Here is a 14684-nt window from a genome sequence, read left to right as displayed (position 1 = left end):
TTTACAGGACAGGGGAGGATTATCAAACTGATTTACAGGACAGGGGAGGGTTATCAAACTGATTTACAGGACAGGGGAGGATTATCAAACTGATTTACAGGACAGGGGAGGGTTGTCAAACTGATTTTACAGGACAGGGGAGGATTATCAAACTGATTTACAGGACAGGGGAGGGTTATCAAACTGATTTTACAGGACAGGGGAGGGTTATCAAACTGATTTACAGGACAGGGGAGGGGAGGGTTATCAAACTGATTTTACAGGACAGGGGAGGATTATCAAACTGATTTACAGGACAGGGGAGGGTTATCAAACTGATTTTACAGGACAGGGGAGGATTATCAAACTGATTTACAGGACAGGGGAGGGTTGTCAAACTGATTTTACAGGACAGGGGAGGATTATCAAACTGATTTACAGGACAGGGGAGGATTATCAAACTGATTTACAGGACAGGGGAGGGTTATCAAACTGATTTACAGGACAGGGGAGGGTTATCAAACTGATTTTACAGGACAGGGGAGGATTATCAAACTGATTTACAGGACAGGGGAGGATTATCAAACTGATTTACAGGACAGGGGAGGGTTGTCAAACTGATTTATAGGACAGGACAGGGGAGGATTATCAAACTGATTTACAGGACAGGGGAGGGTTATCAAACTGATTTTATAGGACAGGGGAGGGTTGTCAAACTGATTTATAGGACAGGGGAGGGTTGTCAAACTGATTTACAGGACAGGACAGGGGAGGGTTATCAAACTGATTTATAGGACAGGGGAGGGTTGTCAAACTGATTTATAGGACAGGGGAGGGTTGTCAAACTGATTTACAGGACAGGGGAGGGTTGTCAAACTGATTTTATAGGACAGGGGAGGGTTGTCAAACTGATTTACAGGACAGGGGAGGGTTGTCAAACTGATTTACAGGACAGGGGAGGGGAGGGTTGTCAAACTGATTTTACAGGACAGGGGAGGGTTATCAAACTGATTTACAGGACAGGACAGGGGAGGGTTATCACACTGATTTATAGGACAGGGGAGGGTTGTCAAACTGATTTTACAGGACAGGGGAGGGTTATCAAACTGATTTACAGGACAGGGGAGGGTTGTCAAACTGATTTTACAGGACAGGGGAGGGTTATCAAACTGATTTTACAGGACAGGGGAGGGTTATCAAACTGATTTTACAGGACAGGGGAGGGTTATCAAACTGATTTTACAGGACAGGGGAGGGTTATCAAACTGATTTACAGGACAGGGGAGGGTTGTCAAACTGATTTTACAGGACAGGGGAGGGTTATCAAACTGATTTTACAGGACAGGGGAGGGTTATCAAACTGATTTTACAGGACAGGGGAGGGTTATCAAACTGATTTACAGGACAGGGGAGGGTTGTCAAACTGATTTTACAGGACAGGGGAGGGTTATCAAACTGATTTACAGGACAGGACAGGGGAGGGTTATCACACTGATTTATAGGACAGGGGAGGGTTGTCAAACTGATTTTACAGGACAGGGGAGGGTTATCAAACTGATTTACAGGACAGGGGAGGGGAGGGTTATCAAACTGATTTACAGGACAGGGGAGGGTTATCAAACTGATTTTACAGGACAGGGGAGGGTTGTCAAACTGATTTACAGGACAGGGGAGGGTTATCAAACTGATTTACAGGACAGGACAGGGGAGGGTTGTCAAACTGATTTACAGGACAGGGGAGGATTATCAAACTGATTTACAGGACAGGGGAGGGTTATCAAACTGATTTTACAGGACAGGGGAGGGTTATCAAACTGATTTTACAGGACAGGGGAGGGTTATCAAACTGATTTTACAGGACAGGGGAGGATTATCAAACTGATTTACAGGACAGGGGAGGGTTATCAAACTGATTTACAGGACAGGGGAGGGTTATCAAACTGATTTACAGGACAGGGGAGGGGAGGGTTATCAAACTGATTTTACAGGACAGGGGAGGATTATCAAACTGATTTACAGGACAGGGGAGGGTTGTCAAACTGATTTTACAGGACAGGGGAGGATTATCAAACTGATTTACAGGACAGGGGAGGGTTGTCAAACTGATTTACAGGACAGGGGAGGGTTATCAAACTGATTTACAGGACAGGGGAGGGGAGGGTTATCAAACTGATTTTACAGGACAGGGGAGGATTATCAAACTGATTTACAGGACAGGGGAGGATTATCAAACTGATTTTACAGGACAGGGGAGGGTTATCAAACTGATTTACAGGACAGGGGAGGGTTATCAAACTGATTTATAGGACAGGGGAGGATTATCAAACTGATTTACAGGACAGGGGAGGGGAGGGTTATCAAACTGATTTTACAGGACAGGGGAGGGTTATCAAACTGATTTACAGGACAGGGGAGGATTATCAAACTGATTTACAGGACAGGGGAGGGTTATCAAACTGATTTACAGGACAGGGGAGGGTTATCAAACTGATTTACAGGACAGGGGAGGGTTATCAAACTGATTTTACAGGACAGGGGAGGATTATCAAACTGATTTACAGGACAGGGGAGGGTTGTCAAACTGATTTACAGGACAGGGGAGGGTTATCAAACTGATTTACAGGACAGGGGAGGGGAGGGTTATCAAACTGATTTACAGGACAGGGGAGGATTATCAAACTGATTTTACAGGACAGGGGAGGATTATCAAACTGATTTACAGGACAGGGGAGGGTTGTCAAACTGATTTTACAGGGCAGGGGAGGATTATCAAACTGATTTACAGGACAGGGGAGGATTATCAAACTGATTTACAGGACAGGGGAGGGTTATCAAACTGATTTACAGGACAGGGGAGGGTTATCAAACTGATTTTACAGGACAGGGGAGGATTATCAAACTGATTTACAGGACAGGGGAGGGTTGTCAAACTGATTTTACAGGACAGGGGAGGATTATCAAACTGATTTACAGGACAGGGGAGGGTTGTCAAACTGATTTTACAGGACAGGGGAGGATTATCAAACTGATTTACAGGACAGGGGAGGGTTATCAAACTGATTTACAGGACAGGGGAGGGGAGGGTTATCAAACTGATTTACAGGACAGGGGAGGATTATCAAACTGATTTACAGGACAGGGGAGGGTTATCAAACTGATTTACAGGACAGGGGAGGGTTATCAAACTGATTTATAGGACAGGACAGGGGAGGGTTGTCAAACTGATTTTACAGGACAGGGGAGGGTTATCAAACTGATTTACAGGACAGGGGAGGGGAGGGTTATCAAACTGATTTACAGGACAGGGGAGGGTTATCAAACTGATTTTACAGGACAGGGGAGGGTTATCAAACTGATTTTACAGGACAGGGGAGGGGAGGGTTATCAAACTGATTTTACAGGACAGGGGAGGGGAGGGTTGTCAAACTGATTTTACAGGACAGGGGAGGGTTATCAAACTGATTTACAGGACAGGGGAGGGGAGGGTTGTCAAACTGATTTTACAGGACAGGGGAGGGTTATCAAACTGATTTACAGGACAGGGGAGGGTTATCAAACTGATTTTACAGGACAGGGGAGGGTTATCAAACTGATTTTACAGGACAGGGGAGGGGAGGGTTATCAAACTGATTTTACAGGACAGGGGAGGGTTATCAAACTGATTTACAGGACAGGGGAGGGTTATCAAACTGATTTACAGGACAGGGGAGGGTTGTCAAACTGATTTACAGGACAGGGGAGGGTTGTCAAACTGATTTTACAGGACAGGGGAGGGTTATCAAACTGATTTACAGGACAGGGGAGGGGAGGGTTATCAAACTGATTTTACAGGACAGGGGAGGGTTATCAAACTGATTTTACAGGACAGGGGAGGGTTATCAAACTGATTTACAGGACAGGGGAGGGGAGGGTTATCAAACTGATTTACAGGACAGGGGAGGGGAGGGTTGTCAAACTGATTTTACAGGACAGGGGAGGGTTATCAAACTGATTTACAGGACAGGGGAGGGGAGTGTTGTCAAACTGATTTTACAGGACAGGGGAGGGTTATCAAACTGATTTACAGGACAGGGGAGGGGAGGGTTATCAAACTGATTTTACAGGACAGGGGAGGGTTATCAAACTGATTTACAGGACAGGGGAGGGGAGGGTTATCAAACTGATTTACAGGACAGGGGAGGGGAGGGTTATCAAACTGATTTTACAGGACAGGGGAGGGTTATCAAACTGATTTACAGGACAGGGGAGGGGAGGGTTATCAAACTGATTTTACAGGACAGGGGAGGGTTATCAAACTGATTTACAGGACAGGGGAGGGGAGGGTTATCAAACTGATTTTACAGGACAGGGGAGGGTTATCAAACTGATTTATAGGACAGGGGAGGGTTATCAAACTGATTTATAGGACAGGACAGGGGAGGGTTGTCAAACTGATTTTACAGGACAGGGGAGGATTATCAAACTGATTTTACAGGACAGGGGAGGGGAGGGTTATCAAACTGATTTTACAGGACAGGGGAGGGTTATCAAACTGATTTATAGGACAGGACAGGGGAGGGTTGTCAAACTGATTTTACAGGACAGGGGAGGGTTATCAAACTGATTTACAGGACAGGGGAGGATTATCAAACTGATTTACAGGACAGGGGAGGGTTATCAAACTGATTTACAGGACAGGGGAGGGTTATCAAACTGATTTTACAGGACAGGGGAGGATTATCAAACTGATTTACAGGACAGGGGAGGGTTGTCAAACTGATTTTACAGGACAGGGGAGGATTATCAAACTGATTTACAGGACAGGGGAGGATTATCAAACTGATTTACAGGACAGGGGAGGGTTATCAAACTGATTTACAGGACAGGGGAGGGTTATCAAACTGATTTTACAGGACAGGGGAGGATTATCAAACTGATTTACAGGACAGGGGAGGGTTGTCAAACTGATTTTACAGGACAGGGGAGGATTATCAAACTGATTTACAGGACAGGGGAGGGTTGTCAAACTGATTTTACAGGACAGGGGAGGATTATCAAACTGATTTACAGGACAGGGGAGGGTTGTCAAACTGATTTTACAGGACAGGGGAGGATTATCAAACTGATTTACAGGACAGGACAGGGGAGGATTATCAAACTGATTTAAAGGACAGGGGAGGGTTGTCAAACTGATTTATAGGACAGGGGAGGATTATCAAACTGATTTACAGGACAGGGGAGGGTTGTCAAACTGATTTTACAGGACAGGGGAGGATTATCAAACTGATTTACAGGACAGGACAGGGGAGGATTATCAAACTGATTTAAAGGACAGGGGAGGGTTGTCAAACTGATTTATAGGACAGGACAGGGGAGGGTTGTCAAACTGATTTACAGGACAGGACAGGGGAGGATTATCAAACTGATTTATAGGACAGGGGAGGGTTGTCAAACTGATTTACAGGACAGGGGAGGGTTATCAAACTGATTTATAGGACAGGGGAGGGTTGTCAAACTGATTTACAGGACAGGGGAGGGTTATCAAACTGATTTATAGGACAGGGGAGGGTTGTCAAACTGATTTACAGGACAGGGGAGGGTTATCAAACTGATTTACAGGACAGGGGAGGATTATCAAACTGATTTATAGGACAGGGGAGGGTTGTCAAACTGATTTACAGGACAGGGGAGGGTTATCAAACTGATTTATAGGACAGGGGAGGGTTGTCAAACTGATTTACAGGACAGGGGAGGGTTATCAAACTGATTTACAGGACAGGGGAGGGTTGTCAAACTGATTTACAGGACAGGGGAGGGTTGTCAAACTGATTTACAGGACAGGGGAGGGTTGTCAAACTGATTTACAGGACAGGACAGGGGAGGGTTATCAAACTGATTTATAGGACAGGGGAGGATTATCAAACTGATTTACAGGGGAGGGTTATCAAACTGATTTATAGGACAGGGGAGGGTTGTCAAACTGATTTACAGGACAGGGGAGGGTTGTCAAACTGATTTACAGGACAGGGGAGGGTTATCAAACTGATTTACAGGACAGGGGAGGATTATCAAACTGATTTTATAGGACAGGGGAGGGTTGTCAAACTGATTTACAGGACAGGGGAGGGGAGGGTTGTCAAACTGATTTACAGGACAGGGGAGGGGGGGTTATCAAACTGATTTACAGGACAGGGGAGGGTTATCAAACTGATTTACAGGACAGGGGAGGGTTATCAAACTGATTTACAGGACAGGGGAGGATTATCAAACTGATTTTACAGGACAGGGGAGGGTTATCAAACTGATTTACAGGACAGGGGAGGGTTGTCAAACTGATTTTATAGGACAGGGGAGGATTATCAAACTGATTTTATAGGACAGGGGAGGGTTGTCAAACTGATTTACAGGACAGGACAGGGGAGGGTTATCAAACTGATTTATAGGACAGGGGAGGGTTGTCAAACTGATTTATAGGACAGGGGAGGGTTGTCAAACTGATTTATAGGACAGGACAGGGGAGGGTTATCAAACTGATTTATAGGACAGGGGAGGGTTGTCAAACTGATTTACAGGACAGGACAGGGGAGGGTTATCAAACTGATTTATAGGACAGGGGAGGGTTGTCAAACTGATTTACAGGACAGGGGAGGGTTGTCAAACTGATTTACAGGACAGGGGAGGGGAGGGTTATCAAACTGATTTATAGGACAGGGGAGGGTTATCAAACTGATTTATAGGACAGGGGAGGGTTGTCAAACTGATTTACAGGACAGGGGAGGGTTGTCAAACTGATTTACAGGACAGGGGAGGGGAGGGTTGTCAAACTGATTTACAGGACAGGGGAGGGTTGTCAAACTGATTTTACAGGACAGGGGAGGGTTATCAAACTGATTTACAGGACAGGGGAGGGTTGTAAGATCAAATCCCTGAGCTGACAAGGTAAAACTCTGTCGTTCTGCCCCCTGAACAAGGCAGTTAAACCCACTGTTCCCCGGTAGGTCGTCATTGAAAATAAAAATGTCTTGGCCAGTTAAATAAAATAAAGTTATTGATCGTGGATCTGAATGCATATGGATGTCCATAAAATGTCTCACAAGTCCGGTAAATTAAAATCCTCCCTGTCGTGTTGTCCTAAAGGAAACTCTGGTCGACAATTGGATGGAAACCTAGAAGCTTCAGACACACTAAAGACTCTGACAAGTGTGCTAGTCCAGTGTCACTTTGATTATGCTGCACATTAAGGTTCACCAGCAACCCCAAACATCTAAACATCAGAGAGAGAGAGAGAGAGAGAGAGAGAGAGAGAGAGAGAGGAGAGAGAGAGAGAGAGAGAGAGAGAGAGAGAGAGGAGAGAGAGAGAGAGAGAGAGAGAGAGAGAGAGAGAGGAGAGAGAGAGAGAGAGGAGAGAGAGAGAGAGAGAGAGAGAGAGAGAGAGAGAGAGAGAGAGAGAGAGAGAGAGAGAGAGAGAGGAGAGAGAGAGAGAGAGAGAGAGAGAGAGAGAGAGAGAGAGAGAGAGAGGAGAGAGAGGAGAGAGAGAGAGAGAGAGAGAGAGAGAGAGAGACAGACAGACAGACAGACAGACAGACAGACAGACAGACAGACAGACAGACAGACAGACAGACAGACAGACAGACAGACAGACAGACAGACAGACAGGACAGACAGACAGACAGACAGGACAGACAGACAGACAGACAGACAAGACAGACAGACAGACAGACAGACAGACAGACAGACAGACAGACAGACAGACAGACAGACAGACAGACAGACAGACAGACAGACAGACAGACAGACAGACAGACAGACAGACAGACAGACAGACAGACAGACAGACAGACAGACAGACAGACAGACAGACAGACAGACAGACAGACAGACAGACAGACACAGAGAGAGAGAGAGACACAGAGAGAGAGAGAAAAGGTCCAGTCGCCAGGACCACAAATTCCATCTAGACACCGTTGCCCTAGAGCACACAAAAAACTATACATACCTCGGCCTAAACATCAGCACCACAGGTAGCTTCCACAGAGCTGTGAACGATCTGAGAGACAAGGCAAGAAGGGCCTTCTATGCCATCAAAAGGAACATAAATTTCAACATACCAATTAGGATCTGGCTAAAAATACTTGAATCAGTCATAGAGCCCATTGCCCTTTATGGTTGTGAGGTCTGGGGTCCGCTCACCAACCAAGATTTCACAAAATGGGACAAACACCAAATTGAGACTCTGCATGCAGAATTCTGCAAAAATATCCTCCGTGTACAACGTAGAACACCAAATAATGCATGCAGAGCAGAATTAGGCCGATACCCACTAATTATCAAAATCCAGAAAAGAGCCGTTAAATTCTACAACCACCTAAAAGGAAGCGATTTCCAAACCTTCCATATCAAAGCCATCACCTACAGAGAGATGAACCTGGAGAAGAGTCCCCTAAGCAAGCTGGTCCTAGGGCTCTGTTCACAAACACAAACACACCCCACAGAGCCCCAGGACAACAGCACAATTAGACCCAACCAAATCATGAGAAAACAAAAAGATAATTACTTGACACATTGAAAAGAATTAACAAAAAAACAGAGCAAACTAGAATGCTATTTGGCCCTAAACAGAGAGTACACAGTGGCAGAATACCTGACCACTGTGACTGACCCAAACCTAAGGAAAGCTTTGACTATGTACAGACTCAGTGAGCATAGTTTTGCTATTGAGAAAGGCCGCCGTAGGCAGACATGGCTCTCAAGAGAAGACAGGCTATGTGCTCACTGCCCACAAAATGAGGTGGAAACTGAGCTGCACTTCCTAACCTCCTGCCCAATGTATGACCATATTAGAGAGACATATTTCCCTCAGATTACACAGATCCACAAAGAATTCGAAAACAAATCCAATTTTGATAAACTCCCATATCTACTGGGTGAAATTCCACAGTGTGCCATCACAGCAGCAAGATTTGTGACCTGTTGCCACAAGAAAAGGGCAACCAGTGAAGAACAAACACCATTGTAAATACAACCCATATTTATGTTTATTTATTTTAACTTGTGTGCTTTAACCATTTGTACATTGTTACAACACTGTATATATATAATATGACATTTGTAATGTCTTTATTGTTTTGAAACTTCTGTATGTGTAATGTTTACTGTTAATTTTTATTGTTTATTTCACTTTTGTATATTATCTACCTCACTTGCTTTGGCAATGTTAACACATGTTTCCCATGCCAATAAAGCCCCTTGAATTGAATTGAATTGAATTGAGAGACACAGAGAGAGAGAGAGACACAGAGAGAGAGAGAGAGAGAGAGAGAGAGAGACAGAGACAGAGAATGCTTCTCCTGTCTTTGTGTGGCATCATCAGAAGATTGTGTTTTCAAAAGCATCGCCCCTGAAATAGAATCTCATATAAACGTTATCATCAAAATATGATTGCCTGTTTCGGATCATCGTTCAGTATTCTTCCTGAATCGTTCAGTCCCTGTCAAGTGGGTCTTTGTGTGACACCGCAGACTGATCACGTTAATCAATGCCTTCAATTACTCAGTCTGCCGTCTGATAGGACTCCAATTCAGACAGCAAATGACGTGTGGCGTCTCTTACGATGTGTAGAGGGTTGACGTGTGGTGTCTCTAATGATGTGTAGAGGGTTGACGTGTGGTGTCTCTAATGATGTGTAGAGGGTTGACGTGTGGTGTCTTTAATGATGTGTAGTGCTTTGTGTCAGCAGTGTTGTAGGGGTTTGTGTCAGCAGTGTTGTAGGGGTTTGTGTCAGCAGTGTTGTAGTTCTTTGTGTCAGCAGTGTTGTAGTTCTTTGTGTCAGCAGTGTTGTAGTTCTTTGTGTCAGCAGTGTTGTAGTTCTTTGTGTCAGCAGTGTTGTAGTTCTTTGTGTCAGCAGTGTTGTAGTTCTTCGTATCAACAGTGTTGTAGTTATTTGTGTCAGCAGTGTTGTAGTTCTTTGTGTCAGCAGTGTTGTAGTTCTTTGTGTTAACAGTGTTGTAGTTCTTTGTGTCAGCAGTGTTGTAGTTCTTTGTGTCAGCAGTGTTGTAGTTCTTTGTGTCCGCAGTGTTGTAGTTCTTTGTGTCAGCAGTGTTGTAGTTCTTTGTGTCAGCAGTGTTGTAGTTCTTTGTGTCAGCAGTGTTGTAGTTCTTTGTGTCAGCAGTGTTGTAGTTCTTTGTGTCAGCAGTGTTGTAGTTCTTTGTGTCAGCAGTGTTGTAGTTCTTTGTGTCAGCAGTGTTGTAGTTCTTTGTGTCAGCAGTGTTGTAGTTCTTTGTGTCAGCAGTGTTGTAGTTCTTTGTGTCAGCAGTGTTGTAGTTCTTTGTGTCAGCAGTGTTGTAGTTCTTTGTGTCAGCAGTATTGTAGTTCTTTGTGTCAGCAGTATTGTAGTGATTTGAGCTGCTTAGTGCCAGAGGAAGATCCCCAGTGTCACGTTCTGACCATAGTTCTTTTGTGTTTTCGTTGTTTTAGTGTTGGTCAGGACGTGAGCTGGGTGGGCATTCTATGTTGTGTGTCTAGTTTTCCCGTTTCTATGTTTGGCCTGATATGGTTCTCAATCAGAGGCAGGTGTTAGTCATTGTCCCTGATTGGGATCCATATTTAGGTAGCCTGTTTTGTGTTGGGTTTTGTGGGTGGTTGTCTTCTGTCTCTGTGTCTATGCACCAGATAGGACTGTTTCGGTTTTTCACATTTGTTGTTTTTGTATTTTGTAGTGTTCTCGTTTTTTGTCGTTATTAAACATGATGAACACTAACCACGCTGCGCTTTGGTCCGATCCCTGCTACACCTCCTCTTCAGACGAAGAGGAGGAAATCTGCCGTCACAACCAGTCAATTAGTCCGGCAGTAGCAGCGTTGCCCAGGACTAGCAGTAATTGCAGCGTTAGCTGTGTTATGTTTGCTACAGAGTGAACCTGTGAAGTAGACTGAACCCATCTGTAACCCCGTCGCTGCTCTAACGTGTGTCTACGGAGGGAATGGATGGACGCTGGACAAGTGCGAGAGCAGAATTGAGCATTGTTCCTGGTACTACCAGTTACCCTGACTACAGTGAATACTGTAGAGTCCAATTATTGTAGTGACCTTAACTTAACACCTAGCAACCTTACAAAGAGGTTTGGACCTCTTGGCATAACGGTTGAGGTGTTGGCTGGACAGTCGCTGAACCTGGGTGCGAGTCCCGGTCAAGGCTACCCCTGGAATACGTTACAATATGCAAAGCACCAGTTCCAATACACTCCTAGAGAAAAAGGTGCTATCTAGAACCCAAAAGGGTTCTTTGGCTGTCCCCCATAGGAGAACCCTGTTTGGTTCTATGTAGAACCCTTTTGGTGTCCAGGTAGAACCCTTTTATGTTCTATGTAGAACCCTTTTAGGTTCTATGTAGAACCCTTATAGGTTCTATGTAGATCCCTTTTTGGTTCTATGTAGATCCCTTTTTGGTTCTATGTAGATCCCTTTTTGGTTCTATGTAGATCCCTTTTTGGTTCTATGTAGATCCCTTTTTGGTTCTATGTAGATCCCTTTTTGGTTCTATGTAGAACCCTTATAGGTTCTATGTAGATCCCTTTTTGGTTCTATGTAGAACCCTTTCCACAGAGGGTTCTACTTGGACGCCAAAAACCCATTTGGAACCGTTTCTTTCTGAGAGTGTATTGTTCCTATCAGATGTGTGGGATTATGACTTGGTTGAAAGCCTCTGGCCCCTAGGCATTACTTATACACTGTTAATATTGAAGTGAATTTGAGTGGCTCACTAGAAATGAAACAAATACATCTCACCAGCAAACTTCCCTGGCTGAGACACCAAGCCATTGAAGCAGATATATCCTTTACAGATACAGAGCGCCCATACCTTCTCAAATGATGAGGACACCAAGCCATTGAAGCAGATGTGTCCTTTACAGATACAGAGAGCTCATACCTTCTCAAATGATGAGGACACCAAGCCATTGAAGCAGATGTGTCCTTTACAGATACAGAGCGCCCGTACCTTCTCAAATGATGAGGACACCAAGCTATTGAAGCAGATGTGTCCTTTACAGATACAGAGAGCTCATACCTTCTCAAATGATGAGGACACCAAGCTATTGAAGCAGATGTGTCCTTTACAGATACAGAGAGCTCATACCTTCTCAAATGATGAGTTTGAGGAGGTTGTCAGGCAGCTTTCCTATTGGTTGATGAGGAACATTGTTGCCGGTTCTCTCCTGATCAGACTCTCTTGAATATCACTTACTGTGTGTCCCCCCGGTGATGCAGGCCTCTGTAATCAGTCTCGGCTTGTAGTTAACCATCGTCGTATTACTTCTAACGTCGGCCTCGGGAAAACAGTCTTCATCGGAGAACATTAAACATTCCCGGGTGGGGAGGGGGGGGGGGGGGGTTAAGACATGTTGTTACTGGTCATCAGAGACTGAAAAGACATGTTGTTACTGGTCATCAGGGACTGTAAAGACATGTTGTTACTGGTCATCAGGGACTGTAAAGACATGTTGTTACTGGTCATCAGGGACTGTAAAGACATGTTGTTACTGGTCATCAGGGACTGTAAAGACATGTTGTTACTGGTCATCAGGGACTGTAAAGACATGTTGTTACTGGTCATCAGGGACTGTAAAGACATGTTGTTACTGGTCATCAGGGACTGTAAAGACATGTTGTTAACGGACATCAGGGACTGTAAAGACATGTTGTTACTGGTCATCAGGGACTGTAAAGACATGTTGTTACTGGTCATCAGGGACTGTAAAGACATGTTGTTACTGGTCATCAGGGACTGTAAAGACATGTTGTTACTGGTCATCAGGGACTGTAAAGACATGTTGTTACTGGTCATCAGGGACTGTAAAGACATGTTGTTACTGGTCATCAGGGACTGTAAAGACATGTTGTTACTGGTCATCAGGGACTGTAAAGACATGTTGTTACTGGTCATCAGGGACTGTAAAGACATGTTGTTACTGGTCATCAGGGACTGTAAAGACATGTTGTTACTGGTCATAAGGGACTGTAAAGACATGTTGTTACTGGTCATCAGGGACTGTAATGACATGTTGTTACTGGTCATCAGGGACTGTAAAGACATGTTGTTACTGGTCATCAGGGACTGTAAAGACATGTTGTTACTGGTCATCAAGGACTGTAAAGACATGTTGTTACTGGTCATCAGGGACTGTAAAGACATGTTGTTACTGGTCATCAAGGACTGTAAAGACATGTTGTTACTGGTCATCAGGGACTGTAAAGACATGTTGTTACTGGTCATCAGAGACTGTAAAGACATGTTGTTACTGGTCATCAGGGACTGTAAAGACATGTTGTTACTGGTCATCAGGGACTGTAAAGACATGTTGTTAACGGACATCAGGGACTGTAAAGACATGTTGTTACTGGTCATCAGGGACTGTAAAGACATGTTGTTACTGGTCATCAGGGACTGTAAAGACATGTTGTTACTGGTCATCAGGGACTGTAAAGACATGTTGTTACTGGTCATCAGGGACTGTAAAGACATGTTGTTACTGGTCATCAGGGACTGTAAAGACATGTTGTTAACGGACATCAGGGACTGTAAAGACATGTTGTTACTGGTCATCAGGGACTGTAAAGACATGTTGTTACTGGTCATCAGGGACTGTAAAGACATGTTGTTACTGGTCATCAGGGACTGTAAAGACATGTTGTTACTGGTCATCAGGGACTGTAAAGACATGTTGTTACTGGTCATCAGGGACTGTAAAGACATGTTGTTACTGGTCATCAGGGACTGTAAAGACATGTTGTTACTGGTCATCAGGGACTGTAAAGACATGTTGTTACTGGTCATCAGGGACTGTAAAGACATGTTGTTACTGGTCATCAGGGACTGTAAAGACATGTTGTTACTGGTCATCAGGGACTGTAAAGACATGTTGTTACTGGTCATCAGGGACTGTAAAGACATGTTGTTACTGGTCATCAGGGACTGTAAAGACATGTTGTTACTGGTCATTTTTCCCCCTCCCCCCCTCCCCCTCTTCTCCCCTCCTCCCCCCTCCCCCCATCCTCCCCCTTCTCCCCCCTCCTCCTCCCCCTCCCCCTCTCCCCTACCCCCTCCTCCAACCTCCTCCTCCAGACAGCCCAGACGGTCCTCCTGGTGGTCGCAGCCTTCCTGACCTGTTGGATGCCTCATCACATCGTCGCCATGTGGGTGGAGTTTGGAGTGTTCCCGCTCAACGACGCCTCCTTCGCGTTGCGGATCATCTCCCACTGCCTGGCGTACGGGAACTCCTGCATCAACCCCATCCTGTACGCCTTCCTGTCAGAGAACTTCCGGAAGGCCTGTCGCCAGGTGTTCACCTGCCGGTTCCTCTACCCTCCACCCCCACAGGAGAAGGTGGTGCGCATCCGTATGGAGAACTTCTCAACTACACACTCTAATACCACTAATATCTGACACCACACACACTAATACCACTAATATCTGACACCACACATTCTATTACCACTAATATCTGACACCACACACTCTATTACCACTAATATCTGACACCACACACTCTATTACCACTCATATCTGACACCACACACTCTATTACCACTAATATCTGACACCACACATTCTATTACCACTCATATCTGACACCACACACTCTATTACCACTCATATCTGACACCACACACTCTATTACCACTCAAATCTGACACCACACACTCTATTACCACTAACATCTGACACCACAT

At 44.8% G+C, this 14684-nt stretch overlaps 1 protein-coding gene across 1 annotated transcript in view; it reads left to right on the top strand.

Annotated features, from left to right (window-relative positions):
- LOC129844116 (galanin receptor type 1-like) overlaps positions 1 to 14425 on the top strand; it is a 50438-nt gene extending 36013 nt beyond the window's left edge. The window contains exon 3 of the mRNA XM_055912508.1: positions 14077 to 14425. Within this exon, the coding sequence (XP_055768483.1) occupies positions 14077 to 14397 (321 nt within the window). The 3' untranslated portion in view covers positions 14398 to 14425. The remainder of the gene's footprint in view (positions 1 to 14076) is intronic.
- Positions 14426 to 14684: the final 259 nt, after the last annotated feature.

Source organism: Salvelinus fontinalis, unplaced genomic scaffold (assembly GCF_029448725.1).
Source record: "Salvelinus fontinalis isolate EN_2023a unplaced genomic scaffold, ASM2944872v1 scaffold_0174, whole genome shotgun sequence".
Classification (NCBI taxonomy): domain Eukaryota; kingdom Metazoa; phylum Chordata; class Actinopteri; order Salmoniformes; family Salmonidae; genus Salvelinus; species Salvelinus fontinalis.
This window is presented reverse-complemented; position numbering and strand designations above follow the sequence as displayed.